The sequence below is a fragment of the Ictalurus punctatus genome, chromosome 12, assembly GCF_001660625.3.
Source record: "Ictalurus punctatus breed USDA103 chromosome 12, Coco_2.0, whole genome shotgun sequence".
Taxonomy (NCBI): Eukaryota; Metazoa; Chordata; class Actinopteri; order Siluriformes; family Ictaluridae; genus Ictalurus; species Ictalurus punctatus.
In genome coordinates, this window is record NC_030427.2 from 7,564,335 (window position 1) to 7,577,265 (window position 12,931).

Below are 12,931 nucleotides of genomic sequence, written 5' to 3' on the forward strand. Positions count from 1 at the left end.
CCAACACTACAAAATGTATTGCGTGAAAATTAATATATATTTATAAAAAAAACATTATGTATTCACATCGCTTAATGATGGGAAAATCTGATTTATTATTTTTTTTACACACTTCTGATTTTCTGATAAAACAGTTCCATATACTATACATATCATCCAGAGGTCACCACTGGGCAATCCATAATCTGGCAGGAAGTTTTAGTGACGACAGTGCGATTGAACTCAACAGGAATCTTGTCTACACAGCATACTAAGTCTGTCACAAGAAACAAAACTAGCTTCTTGTACTATTTCTTCTTAATGCAGTCACACCATTGTGCCTCATTCACTTAAGCACAATAAACTGGTATTGTAGGCGTATTTGGGTGCTGAGATTTTTCTCCTGATAGTAACTTGACTTCCAACAGACAGGAAACACATTCATGAGTGTGTTAAGAACACAAATCAGATTGTGACCTTGCTGAAAGGCCACTGGGTATTTCAGTAAATTAGTTTTGTAAACAAAGGATGGCGCTCTTTTTTTCGAGGACGGACCAAAATTACCGTGAGATTGTTTGAGATCAGAGTGATGTATTTTAATGCAGAACTGAGAAGATTTTACTATTTGCAGTTCAGTTCCAGTTCATGCTCGCATTGTTTTCTTATTCTTTTCTTACTCGATACACTAGACATATACAGTAACACCTTCCTTAATAGGATATAAATAAAACATTTTGTGTCACTGACAGCGAAATGGTTATAGTTTGTTCTCATGACACCGTTGAGCCCCTGATCACCTTAAACTCAGCTGCTTTCTGCTTAGATTGTATTACACTGTAGTTTATACTGTAGTTATAAGTTGTGCTTTGAAAAAAAAAAAAGAAAAAAAAAGGTAAAAAATCATGTGATATAATACACTATATAACAAAATGATGTGATATGAGTATTTAAAGTTCTTGGTCATCTATGTGATTGCCTCTAATTTTTGCTTTGTCTTTTTTCTCTTGTATAAATAAGGTACTTATTAAAATTTTCTATTGATTTTAAGACTGTACTAAGAAGCCAACTTAGTTTTCTGGATGATAACCATCATAAATGATGGGAGAACTTAGAAAAGCAAATGTGATACGCCATCTGGTGGTCTTCTTGTATAGTTACAACGAAATAACCGGATCATTGACATACTACAAGAAAACAATGTGTTAAGAGGAAGTCATTTTAGTTACCTTCATGGTATAATTGTATACCATATATACCAACATCACATTTGGCATCACATGTGGTACAAATACAACCCAACATCGCAGTTTTGCAGTGTATCGCAGCATCTTCTTACAGCATTAGGTAGATTTCAAAGAGAGCATTTAACAGCGATGAGGCAAAACCAGTATGAAATTATTTGTTTACCTGAACTACTGGAGTATTTTTTTTTAAATATACTTTTTTTTCTCTTTACCTTTAACAGTTTATCAGTTTATCTGTCTTCTGTGCATATTTCCCAGTCTGAGCCCCATAATTAGCTCAAATAAAATATCAAACTGAGTCCTAACAGCACCTCAACACATTTTGAACACGGGAAAAACAAACTCAAAGCCATTATATTAGCATTGGATTAAAATGGAACCCATCCCTGGTGCATATCAGATTTACACCTGTGTATCATCCCAAGCCTTGTATAAACACATTTTAAATAAAGTGAACAACGAAACAAAGTGAAATGTGTGACACTAAATAGGACAACAGTATTTGCAGGTTTTCAGGGTTTCTTAGTAAATGCACTGATGTGATTTGATCTACGCTTTGACATAGAGTCTGATCTCAGGATAGGACAACGTGCCCCCAGAACACACTGCACAGTGAAGAAACAGTGATTCTGACACCAGGGCACACACAGTGTTTAATGTCATATATTATGACACCACTATCTAGGCACCATAAAAAAGTTCAAGGGCCTTGACAGGCGATTTATATTCTTGGGATCTATTTGGCACCCTGTGAACTCAGAGTCATTGGAACCATCTTCACCTTCACCCCGTTATGTCACCGCTTTAAGACTACCCTGCCTTAATTAAGATAATCTTAGACTCAGCCGTCAAGTGTATTATTGATTAAGCCAAGCTTAAACAAATCAACTGATAACTGAAGATTTTTTTGGTTAAAAATTAGAAACCACCAAACAAATACTCTGGACACTGACTGTCCTCAGCATGCTTACACTGGAAAGTGTTTCATAATCAAAGTGTCAGGTACCAGCTGTATCACATGCTTGTTTATATTTACATGAATGCAGAAGGAGCTTGTGTCTGTGTGTGTGTGGGTGTGTGTGTGTGTGTGTAAACTGACTGTCTGTATCAGAATTACCTCATAAATGACTTCTAATGAAGGATGAATAATTCAGAAAAGTAAACTGAATTTGGTCATTCTCAGTGCTTCAGAACTAGGTAATCACTAACATAGCTCTGATTAAGGGTTACTGCATTAAGAACTGAAATGAGATCAAAACCTCTGCAATCACAAATAAGTGGGATCTGGAACTACCTAAAACAAAACAAAAGTGATCCCCAAACAATAGGTATGAATTTTTGCTTAAAACATAAAATTTGGCGTTTGGCAATTACAAATCGTTCTCTTGGATATCTACTTATTTTGTAATGTAATCCACAAATTAAAGACATATGATTATCTTGTTCAAGCATATTAATTACTGGGTTAGAAATGAGTTCGGAAATTGAACATCAGTCGGCCTAGTGATAGCTGCTGTTTGTAAATTCTTCTTATTTAAAAAAATTAAAAATATCATCACTCCAAGAATGTATTGATTGCCGTTCAAATGTATTTGCAATAAATAACTTTATTCATACATACTGTATGTTCATGAATGAATGAATGAATCCACAAATTAATACATTCATTCATCCATTCATTAATCCGTTCATTCATTCATTCATCTTCATTCACTTGGTCTTCATATAGTGGATCAGGAGCACAGGAACACTGGCTGTGAGATACACCCTGAATGGGACATCGGTCTGTGGCAAGGCACCAAGCACACACACATTCACAGTAAGAGGCAATTTAGCACAGCCATTCCAGAAAACGATCCAATATTACATATCTGTGAGTGGCAAAAGTATGTGAACCTGTGATTTCAGTATGTGGTGTGACCCCCTTGTGCAGCAATGACTGCAAAAAAACATTTCCAGTAACTGTTGATCAGTCCTGCACATCGGCTTGGAGGAATTTTAGCCCGTTCCTCAGTACAGAACAGCTTCAGCTCTGGGATGTTGGTGGGTTTCTTCACATCACATGAACTGCTTGCTTCAGGTCCTTCCACAACATTTCTATTGGATTAAGATCAGGACTTTGACTTGGCAAATCCAAAACATTCACTTTATTCTTCTTTAACCGTTCTTTAGTAGAACGACTCGTGTGCTTAGAGTTGTTGGCTTGCTGCATGACCCACTTTCTCTTGAGATTCAGTTCATGGACACATGTCCTGAGATTTTCCTTTAGAATTCGCTGGTATAATTCAGAATAAATTTTTCCATCAATGAAATCTGTCCCGGCCCAGATGCAGCAAAACAGGCTCAAACCATGTTTGAAAACTTGAAAACATGCCATGCACACCATTGTCGTTCAGTGTTCTCCTGATAGTGGACTCATGAACCTTAACATTAGCCATTGAGGTCCTCAGAAATCTAATTTCTAATGTGTTGTGAAGATCAGACTTTAATAGAGCCCTGGTCTTTAAATTAAACAGGGTTCTCATTCACATCTGATTGTCATCCCATTAAGTGAAAACACCTGACTCTAATTTCACCTTCAAACTATAATATTTTTCTCAATAAATGTACTTAAATAAAATAAAAGTATTATATTTTTCTCTAAATTATTTAATTGGGTTCACTTTCTCTACTTTTAATACTTCTGATGAAAATCTGATAAAAAAAATGGAAGAAAATCTGATCATGTTTTACCTCATATTTATGCAGAAACATAGTAAATTCTTTCAATAAAATACTTTCAAGCACCGCTTTAATAACTCACCCCTTTTTATATGTTAGGAAAAAAAAATGTTTTACATTGAGCAGAGCAATGAAAAATAAATTAAATAAAACCAAATTTCGATACATTTAAATTGACTGATTCCGTGTGCTGAAAAAATCAGGGCCGCACTGTTTGTCTCTCCGTGCAATATTTACATCTTGCAAAAAGGCGTGACATCCAGTAACATGTTCCGAGCTGTTAGAATGATAACATCATGGACGACACCTGTTATTTTTGAAAGAATTTACAATGTGTACTTTCCTTTCAGAGGAAAGTTGCATAAGCAGTTTCCAGGGGCAGTGAGGTGGAAGTGGTACACATGTCTATTTACAAAGAAGTAGGTGGTAATATTGAGCAACAGTGTATTCACAACAGAGGGATGACCCTCTGTTGACATTATTAAAATCTTTCAAATATGCTTTACTTAAGGAGAACCAACTTTGAGAACCTTTGAAGCTCACTGGTGGACACAAAAGTGGACAATAATCTGGTATATGATAACTTGATATGATGAAGCAATAACAAAGCTTGATGAATAGATGCATAATAAGCTGTAAACAAACCTGAGTTATGTACAACTTCACCTGGCATGCTGTTGAGCAACCAGTGGAGCTCTGTGTGAGTGCCTCACTGGTCACATGGGGCTTGTTTGGCTGGTGCTGCTTCAGTGCTCCCACAGATGGAGTGTGGATGGGGTGGGTGGGGGGGTTGGGGGGAGACTTCTAAGTTTGGCATGTGACTACCCAAGTGGGTTATGTCAAGAGGCCGCATGTCTTCTCCGAATCAAGCTTCACAAACAAGTGGAGGATGGACACAGTCACCCCCTGGATCAAATGACACAACCAGCTGGCTGGTATATAAGCTAAGAGGGTGGCCTCTTGGACCAGTAGATCAAAATAAACCTCGGCGAGAACAGAAACACCCTACAGAGCTTTACACCCTACAGAGCTTTACACGCACTGTAGCAAGGAACCAGGAAAGGAAAAAAGGACTGGGATACATATAGACATGGACATTCAGACAGGCCAAGTAGTGAGGGCCGTAGGTCCTATGGAGAGCCTGGAGAAGCAGCTGAGCTGCCCCATCTGCCTGGAAATGTTCACCAAGCCGGTGGTCATTTTGCCCTGCCAGCATAATCTATGCCGTGGCTGCGCTTATGACCTCTATGACTCTCGCAACCCCTACCACTTCTCAGGAGGAATCTTCCGCTGCCCAACCTGCCGCTTTGAGGTGGTGCTGGACCGCCATGGTGTCTATGGGCTTCAGAGGAATCTCCTTGTGGAGAACATAATTGACATCTACAAGCAACAGCTAGAGAACAGCGGTGGTGATGGTCTGGAGCTTCCTTTGAAAGCCAAGGATACAAAAGCACCAATGTGCCAGGAGCATGCAGATGAGCACATCAACATCTACTGTATTTCCTGCCAGGTCCCTACATGCTCCATGTGCAAGGTATTTGGCCAGCACAAGGACTGCAAAGTATCTACCCTGAAGAGTGTCTATGAAACCCAGAAGGCTGAGTTACAAAACTCAACTGAGTTGCTTGCAGCTAGCAACAACTCTGTGCAGGCCATGCTAGTGCAAATGGAGGACATCTGCAAGGCTGTGGAGGTGAACAGCCAACTGCAGAAGCAGAGACTGGGAGAGAAGTTTGACTTACTTTATGCAGTGATGGAAGAGCGTAAGTCCTACCTGCTAGACCAGATCACGCAGGAGCAAGATGAGAAGACAGCAGTGGTGCAATCTCTAATTCAGCAATACAAAGAACAGTTGGAGGCTAGCAGTAAGCTGATGGACCAAGCCAAACAAAATTTTGACAACAGCAACATAGCTGAGTTCCTCATCAATGCCAAAAAGCTCATTGCAGAAGCCAAGGACACAGCCAAACTCTCCCAATTACAAAGGCCAGAGCTTGGCTTTGAGAGGATGGACCACCTCACATTGTTTACTGAAGAAGCAGAGGCCATGCTTGCAAAAATGGACTTTGGAGCAGATGATGAGGAGGAGGTGGAAGAGGAGGAATATGATGTGGCAGAAGGGGAAGAAGAGGAATAAGCAGTGAAGAACTTTGTTTGATCCAAAGACTTTTTATGGTGAAAGGGTAGATGAAGAAATAAAAAAGAGCCTTGGTTAGCACAGGAACACAAAATAGCTGCTTTTGAAAACTGTGATGAGTGTGTGCAATCTTAAAAGCAGTTTTTTTTTTACATGACAAATTGCATCATTTCCACTTTCCACTTGACTTTTATACTTTTGTATTTATACGAATGTCCATATTTAATTATTTCTGTTATATTTAGTATAGATGACAAGGTTTGCACCTGAATATTACATTTGATAGGATTGTTAAGTCAAAACTAGATTTCTTAGCTGTAGAATACAGCTGCTAAAATTTAGTTTTAGTGTGTCTGTCAAAATTTTTGAATACTTGAAATTATGAAGTTGACTTATTAACTACTGTAAAAGTTTATTTTCAGTGGATAATTCAATGGGAATAAAGTGTTTACCAAAAAAAAAGTTTTTTTTTTGTCTGTTGCTTAAAAGAAGTCTCCTAAACCTCATATCCACACACAGTTCTTCATTTAGTTGTTGGTAGGAATAGACAACAGTAACGACAAACTTTGTTGGTTTGCTGTTTGACGTTCAAGAGGCAGACTATTTTTGCAGGGTGAGAATGAGAGAAGCCATGTAAGGCCAGGAATAGACTACAGCACGCCTCATGTTTCCATACAGCTGCCGACACACATGCCTGCACGTGCTATGTGGCCAGGGGTCAACACTGATTCCACCATCAGCTAGAGATAGTTGCTAAGGTCCAGACTTAAAACAATAGCTGTAGAGTACAGTGGGGTCATTATATTGCATTAAGCTAAATAAGCACAAAAATGTAAGAACATGACTAGTAAAGACAATGTAATTGGATAGTGAATTTTTTTGTTTTGTTTTGTAGTATTTATTGTATCTTAATTTATTCACTACTGATCATTTTGCTACATTGGGAAAGTGGTTAAGACGTTGGATTACTGCTCGGAAGGTCGTGAGTTCAAAACTCACTTGCCTAGAGCAAAGCCTTTAACCCAAAACTGCTCAGTTGTATAAATGTGATAAGGAGTTTTTGCCAAATGCCAAGATCATTCAGAAGTCCTTTCATATACAGTATATACTCAGACATATCATTCAATGTTGTCATCAGCCAGTACATTAAAACCAGCTGCCTAATATTGTGTAGGCCCCTCTGGCACCAAGATTTTAGCAGCAGACCATTTAATTCTGTAAGTTGCGACGTGAAGCCTCCATGGATCGGATTTGTTTGTCCAGCACATCCCACAGATTGAGATCTGGGGAATTTGGAGGACAACTCAACAACTTTAATGCTTTGTAATGTTCCTCAAACCATTCCTGAACAATTTTTGAAGTGTGGTAGGGTGCATTACCCTGCTGAAAGAGGCCACTCCCATTGTAGAATACCATTGCAAACAAATATTAAGTGTTATATATTTTAAATTACTTTGAGCCCATCTCTTCCAATACTCACATAAATGTGGGTTGACGACAAAGGTGCCATGTTCTAAGTTGTTTAACATGTATTCATCTTTCATCAAACCCAAATGTCTTCAGTCTGTAGCAACAACTACACTTTTTGGGGGGCGGCTGTGGCTCAGTTGGTAGAGCGGGTGGTCCACTAATTGTAGGGTTGGTGGTTCGATTCCCGGCCCACGTGACTCCACGTGCCGAAGTGTCCTTGGGCAAGACACCGACCCCCAAGGTGGTCCCAATGGCAAGTTAATGCCTTGCATGGCAGCTCTGCTACCATTGGTGTGTGAATGGGTGAATGAGACACAGTGTAAAGCGCTTTGGATAAAAGTGCTATATAAGTGTGCCATTTACCAAAAACAATAGAGTTGACTGAGTTCCAATACTTTTTGAGGGGCTGTTTAATAAAAGTGTCCTCTTTGCAGTCCACAGCCCTTAAACCCAAAGCAACAAACTTCCTGTACTTATTGTTTATATATTGCGTTCAACAGTACATCCATTACAGATCTATTCAAGCAAAGTGGATCTCTGTCTAATAAAACTTCAGCAGCTGTCTCGACTTGATGAAAACCATGAAACTCCACACCTCTGTAAAGCCCAGATGCTTAGAATAGTATTTTACAGTCTGATGGTATATGTATACTGCATGGCATGAACAGCAGGTATCATGTTTCCAACATGTTGAAGAATGTTTTGGCACACGATGCCTCAGCACCAAGTTTGGCCAGTCATGCGATCAGTATTAAAGTGTATTAAAAATAAGATCACAAACAAAGATTTGCTGTTGTCATAGTGGAATTATTTGTAAATTTACTTAACCTGACCTCTATTTGTGGCAGACCTCCCAATGAAAAAAAAGCCTTCTCTTATAACTCAGGCTAACACGTTCACTTGCAATTACAGTGGTGTTCCAACAGTTCTTTGTGAACCATTTAGAAATTTCTATTTTTCTGCATGAATATGGTCTAATACATCATCAGATTTTTTCTCAAAAGTAACCTGCTGTGACCCCCTTGTGCAGTAACAACTGCAAATAAATGTTTCTGGTAACTGTTGATCACTCTTGCACATTGGCTTGGAGGATTTTTAGCCCATTCCTCAGTAAAGAACAGCTTCAACTCTGCAGTTCTCCAGCTGTGATCCTTGGAGATTGTTTGGCCACTTGAACCGTCCTCTTCACAGTGCGTTGAGACGATATAGACACACGTCCAATTCCAGTTTGATTCTTACATTTTCAGTTGACTGGAACCTCTTAATTATTGCCCTGATGGTGGAAATGGGTATTTTCAGTGCTTGTACTATTTTCTTATAGCCACGCCCCATTTTGTGAAGCTCAACAACTTTTTTTCCGCACATCACAGCTATATTCCTTGGTCTTACCTATTGTTATGAATGACTAAGGGAATTTTGCTTATGTATTATCTCATATTTATACCCCAGTGAAACAGGAAGTCATGGCTGAACAATTTCCCGTTCCTAGTCACCCAGGTGTACTAAAAAAATGTCAAATATCAATGAGAATATACTTCAAATATAATTTTTTTTCTCATATGAATTTATAGGGGTGCCAATAATTGTTGCACACCTATATCTAAGAAAGATTTATTTTTGATAAACCTGTGTTGTGTTTGCAATTGTTTGATATCCATCAGAGCAGAGTTTTTTTTTGTTGTTTTTTGTTTTTTTGCGATTTTTTAAAATAAAAGATCAAAAGGCTAAACAGTACAGACACATTTTCACAGACTTTGTTCATATTTACCAAGGGTGCCAATATTAGTGAAGGGCATTGTATGTAATATTGGATAATTTTCCTCAATAAATAAATGGCCAAGTATAATATTTTTGTCTCGTGTTTAATTGTTGTTGTAACTCTCATGTGTTTAATTTGGTTCTCGTTGTCCACATTTAGGACTAAAAGGTTCACAAACTTTCAAGCAGCACTGTATGAGACTGTTCATTTGAGTAGAATTACTGTGGAAAGTAGAAAGTGCATAACTTTAGGACAGAATTTATGGGAGTTCACACAGTTCATCGGACAATTGAATTTAGCTTCTGATTAACTGATCATTTCTAATTGGTTTAAATGGTTGTTCCCAATAACCCAAAACCGAGTATGTATTCAGGAGAAACATGCCTATTCACCTGTTATACAACAGCATGGTTCTTATATGTACCAAATGTACCAAAAAGTATTTAGTGTATTTATGTCTTTTTTTTTATTGATGGAACTTTGGAATCTTTGAGGAACACCAATTCCTAATGAACAAACTACTCACCCTTATTTGCTTCTTGAAAAGAGTTCTAGCTCTCTCCTTTATTACTCTGCTGTACATTTGACCAACGTGTCTGGTCTGAACAAGACATGGCACATTGTAAGTGAGGGCTAGAAGCTCAAACCTGCTTCTCTAAATAAGAACAGGACTTCCCCTGGATGGCGAACATGGACCAGTATATTGCATCTAATTTTAGACCTGTGAATCAGCTTGCCCTTAGCCTCTGCTGTAACTCACTGAAGGACACAACCTCTATCAACTCTCATGGCTTAACAAGGACCAAGACCAGAGCTCCTACTCCTGCTATAATAAGAAAGAGAGGATTGTGTGTCACAAATGCACAGAAACCTTTGTCTCAAAGGGTCTTTCTTCAAAATGTAGCAATAATATATTTCAATAACTTCACATGCGTTGGCCTTGGGTCTTTCCAGTGTAATGGCTGATATCTTGCATTTGAGAAAGATGCTATATCAATAAAGTCTTTTACCATTTATGAGGCATTCAAATGCGTGCATATGTGACCTGGAAAACATGATATTCTGCAGAGTGAGCATCTAAGAGCCTTGCTGTGTAAAAATATCCACAGTTCATTTTCAGATGTGGCAGCCACTGCCTGTACATGGTTACACAGTAAATAGACTCTTTCTCTCTGTCATCTTGCCATGTGTCTTGCTGGCATAAAGTGTATAATCAAGCCTAGCCAACTTTGCTTGTTTCTAACACAAAGATACTTAAAGGCAAATGAGTGATTTTTTGGGGGAGGAAGGAGGGGGGGGGGGGGGGGTTAATATAATCAATTAAAGCCTATTATTTCCATGGTATAATAAGGAATAATTCAATTCAATTCAATTCAATTTTATTTGTATAGCGCTTTTTACAATAGACATTGTCTCAAAGCAGCTTTACAGAAATATCAACACGGTATACAGATATTAAAGGTGTGAATTTATCCCAACTGAGCAAGCCACTGAGTGGAGACGGTGGCGAGGAAAAACTCCCTAAGATGTTTTAAGCAGAAGAAACCTTGAGAGGAACCGACTCAGAAGGGAACCCGTCCTCATCTGGGTAACAACAGATAGTGTGAAAAAGTTCATTATGCATTTATATGAAGTCTGTATGGCGTTAGGAGCAGCCGTAGTCCCAGCAGTCTGGAATTAAAGAAGATTTGAGCTCCATCCAGAGGCAGAAAGGATCTGGATCTCTAGTATCTCCATAAATTCGTGTGGGGCTCGGCGAAAAGAGAGAGGGAGAAAAAAGATAATTATGACTGCGAAGTAGTAGAACAGAATCTAGTCAGGGTAGGCTTGAGTAAACAAATACGTTTTAAGCCATGTAAATAAAAACAATAAAACATGTCAGGACATGCTGTTATAGGAAAATAATCAATGACAAGTCGGTATGAGGCCCACTGACCACCCCAAAGTCGAATATTTTCAAATAACATAATGTCTGTCATGTCACAGCAAACCAGTGACTACATTTCCCATCCTGCACTGCGGCCTACAAACATAGCCATGGACTACACTTCCCACTTCTCCAGAATTCTAATCACACACACTTGGTGCCAATCTCACACTCACTCACTCCTTGCTATAAAAGAGACTTTTTGAACACCATGACTTTGCGTAGTATTGAGTGTATTCTCATTTCCAAGCAGTTGTTCCTCATTTCTTGGTTTGATTCATGTTTATTGACTTTGTTTCTCTTTTTTCGTTTTGGATTCTAGCCTTGCCCAGTTTATGCCTGTTTGTAGATCACTTGCCCCATTGCCTGTTTTGACCATGATTTGTATCATGATTTGGATCTGTCTGCCTGTCTCTCTCTATTAAACGTCTTTTACTGCACTTGCATCCATCCTATCCTCCCTTACGATCCGGAACGTGACAGAATACTACGCCTCCAACATGGATGCAGCAGGAGACCATCACGGCAGTGTACTCAGGAATGTCTGGCCACCCTTCATATCAGTCCAGTTTACCCAGTGGACTGTCATAGACCTCCTGGAGAAGAATTTTGGATTGTGTGACTACCCGAGGCAGTTCTATCCACAACCAGATGTACTTTTCGAGCCTGGCGAACCCCAAGCCGGACAAGAGAGCTTGGGTTCATTGTGTCCCGGTTTTATGGCCCGGCCCATGAATGGGCAGAGCATCTGGCCAGTACAGGGTCCAGTGCCCTCAATAATGTAACTCAGTTTGTGGAACAATTCTTGAAGGAGTTTGGGCATCCAGGACCGAGCAACAACCTGGATCAACTTTTGAGGGGAGTCAGTGTGATGAACAAGCCTGACCTGCCATTCCACACCTACTATGAGTGGATTGACAGGGCAGCCTCCACAGCTCAGCTTCAGCCCCCAGCCGACAGTGCAGTGGTGGAGGTGACGCTGACCTGCAAGACCAAGGGCTGCAGTAAAGAGGCCCAGCTACAGTGTCCCACATGCAGGAAACTTGGGATCCATGAATCATATTTCTGCTCTTGTGGATGTTTCAAGAGCAGCTGGTGTACTCACAAACGGCTCCACAAGTGAGCACCTGCTGAGCTCCAGCTGGAAGTCAACGTGGCGACCTCATCTCCAGAGCTCCAACCTGAGACCCACGAGGTGGTCTCACCTGCTGAGCTCCAGCCAAAGGTCAACGTAGCGACCTTAGCTCCAGAGCTCCAGCTCAAGATCCACAAGGTGGCCTCACCTGTAGAGCTCCAGCATAAGACACATGAGGCGGTCTCATCCTCAGAGCTCCAGCATGAGATACATGAGGCGGTCTCATCCCCAGGGCTCCAACCTGAGACGCACGAGGTGGTCTCACCCGCAGAGTTCCTGCCAAAGGTCAATGTGGAGACCTCTTCTGCAGAGCTACAGCTTGAGATCCACGAGGTGATTTCATCCCCAGAGCTCCAGCAGGAGACCCATGAGGAGGTCTCATCCCAGAGTTTCAGCCTGAGACCCATGAGGTTGTCTCATCTCCAGAGCCTGCTGTGTATATATAAAGTCAGTATAACGTCAAGTTCTTGCTAGAGGTCAACGAGGTGACCTCCTGAGCCAAGTTCATATCCAAGGTTGAAGAGGTGACCTCTCAAGCCAAGTTCCTGTCAGAGGTCGA

The 12,931-nt window shown here is 40.0% G+C and overlaps 1 protein-coding gene across 1 annotated transcript; it reads left to right on the plus strand.

Annotated features, from left to right (window-relative positions):
* Positions 1–4,899: 4,899 nt before the first annotated feature.
* trim63a (tripartite motif containing 63a) lies at positions 4,900–6,443 on the plus strand. Its single transcript, XM_047159002.2, has one exon. It carries the CDS (start codon positions 5,035–5,037, stop codon positions 6,079–6,081), a length of 1,047 nt encoding a protein of 348 aa, XP_047014958.1. The 5' UTR covers positions 4,900–5,034; the 3' UTR covers positions 6,082–6,443.
* Positions 6,444–12,931: the final 6,488 nt, after the last annotated feature.

Excerpts from the sequence above, each read along its gene's own strand:
- trim63a (XM_047159002.2), top strand. The coding sequence starts at position 5,035 with ATGGACATTCAGACAGGCCAAGTAGTGAGGGCCGTAGGTCCTATGGAG.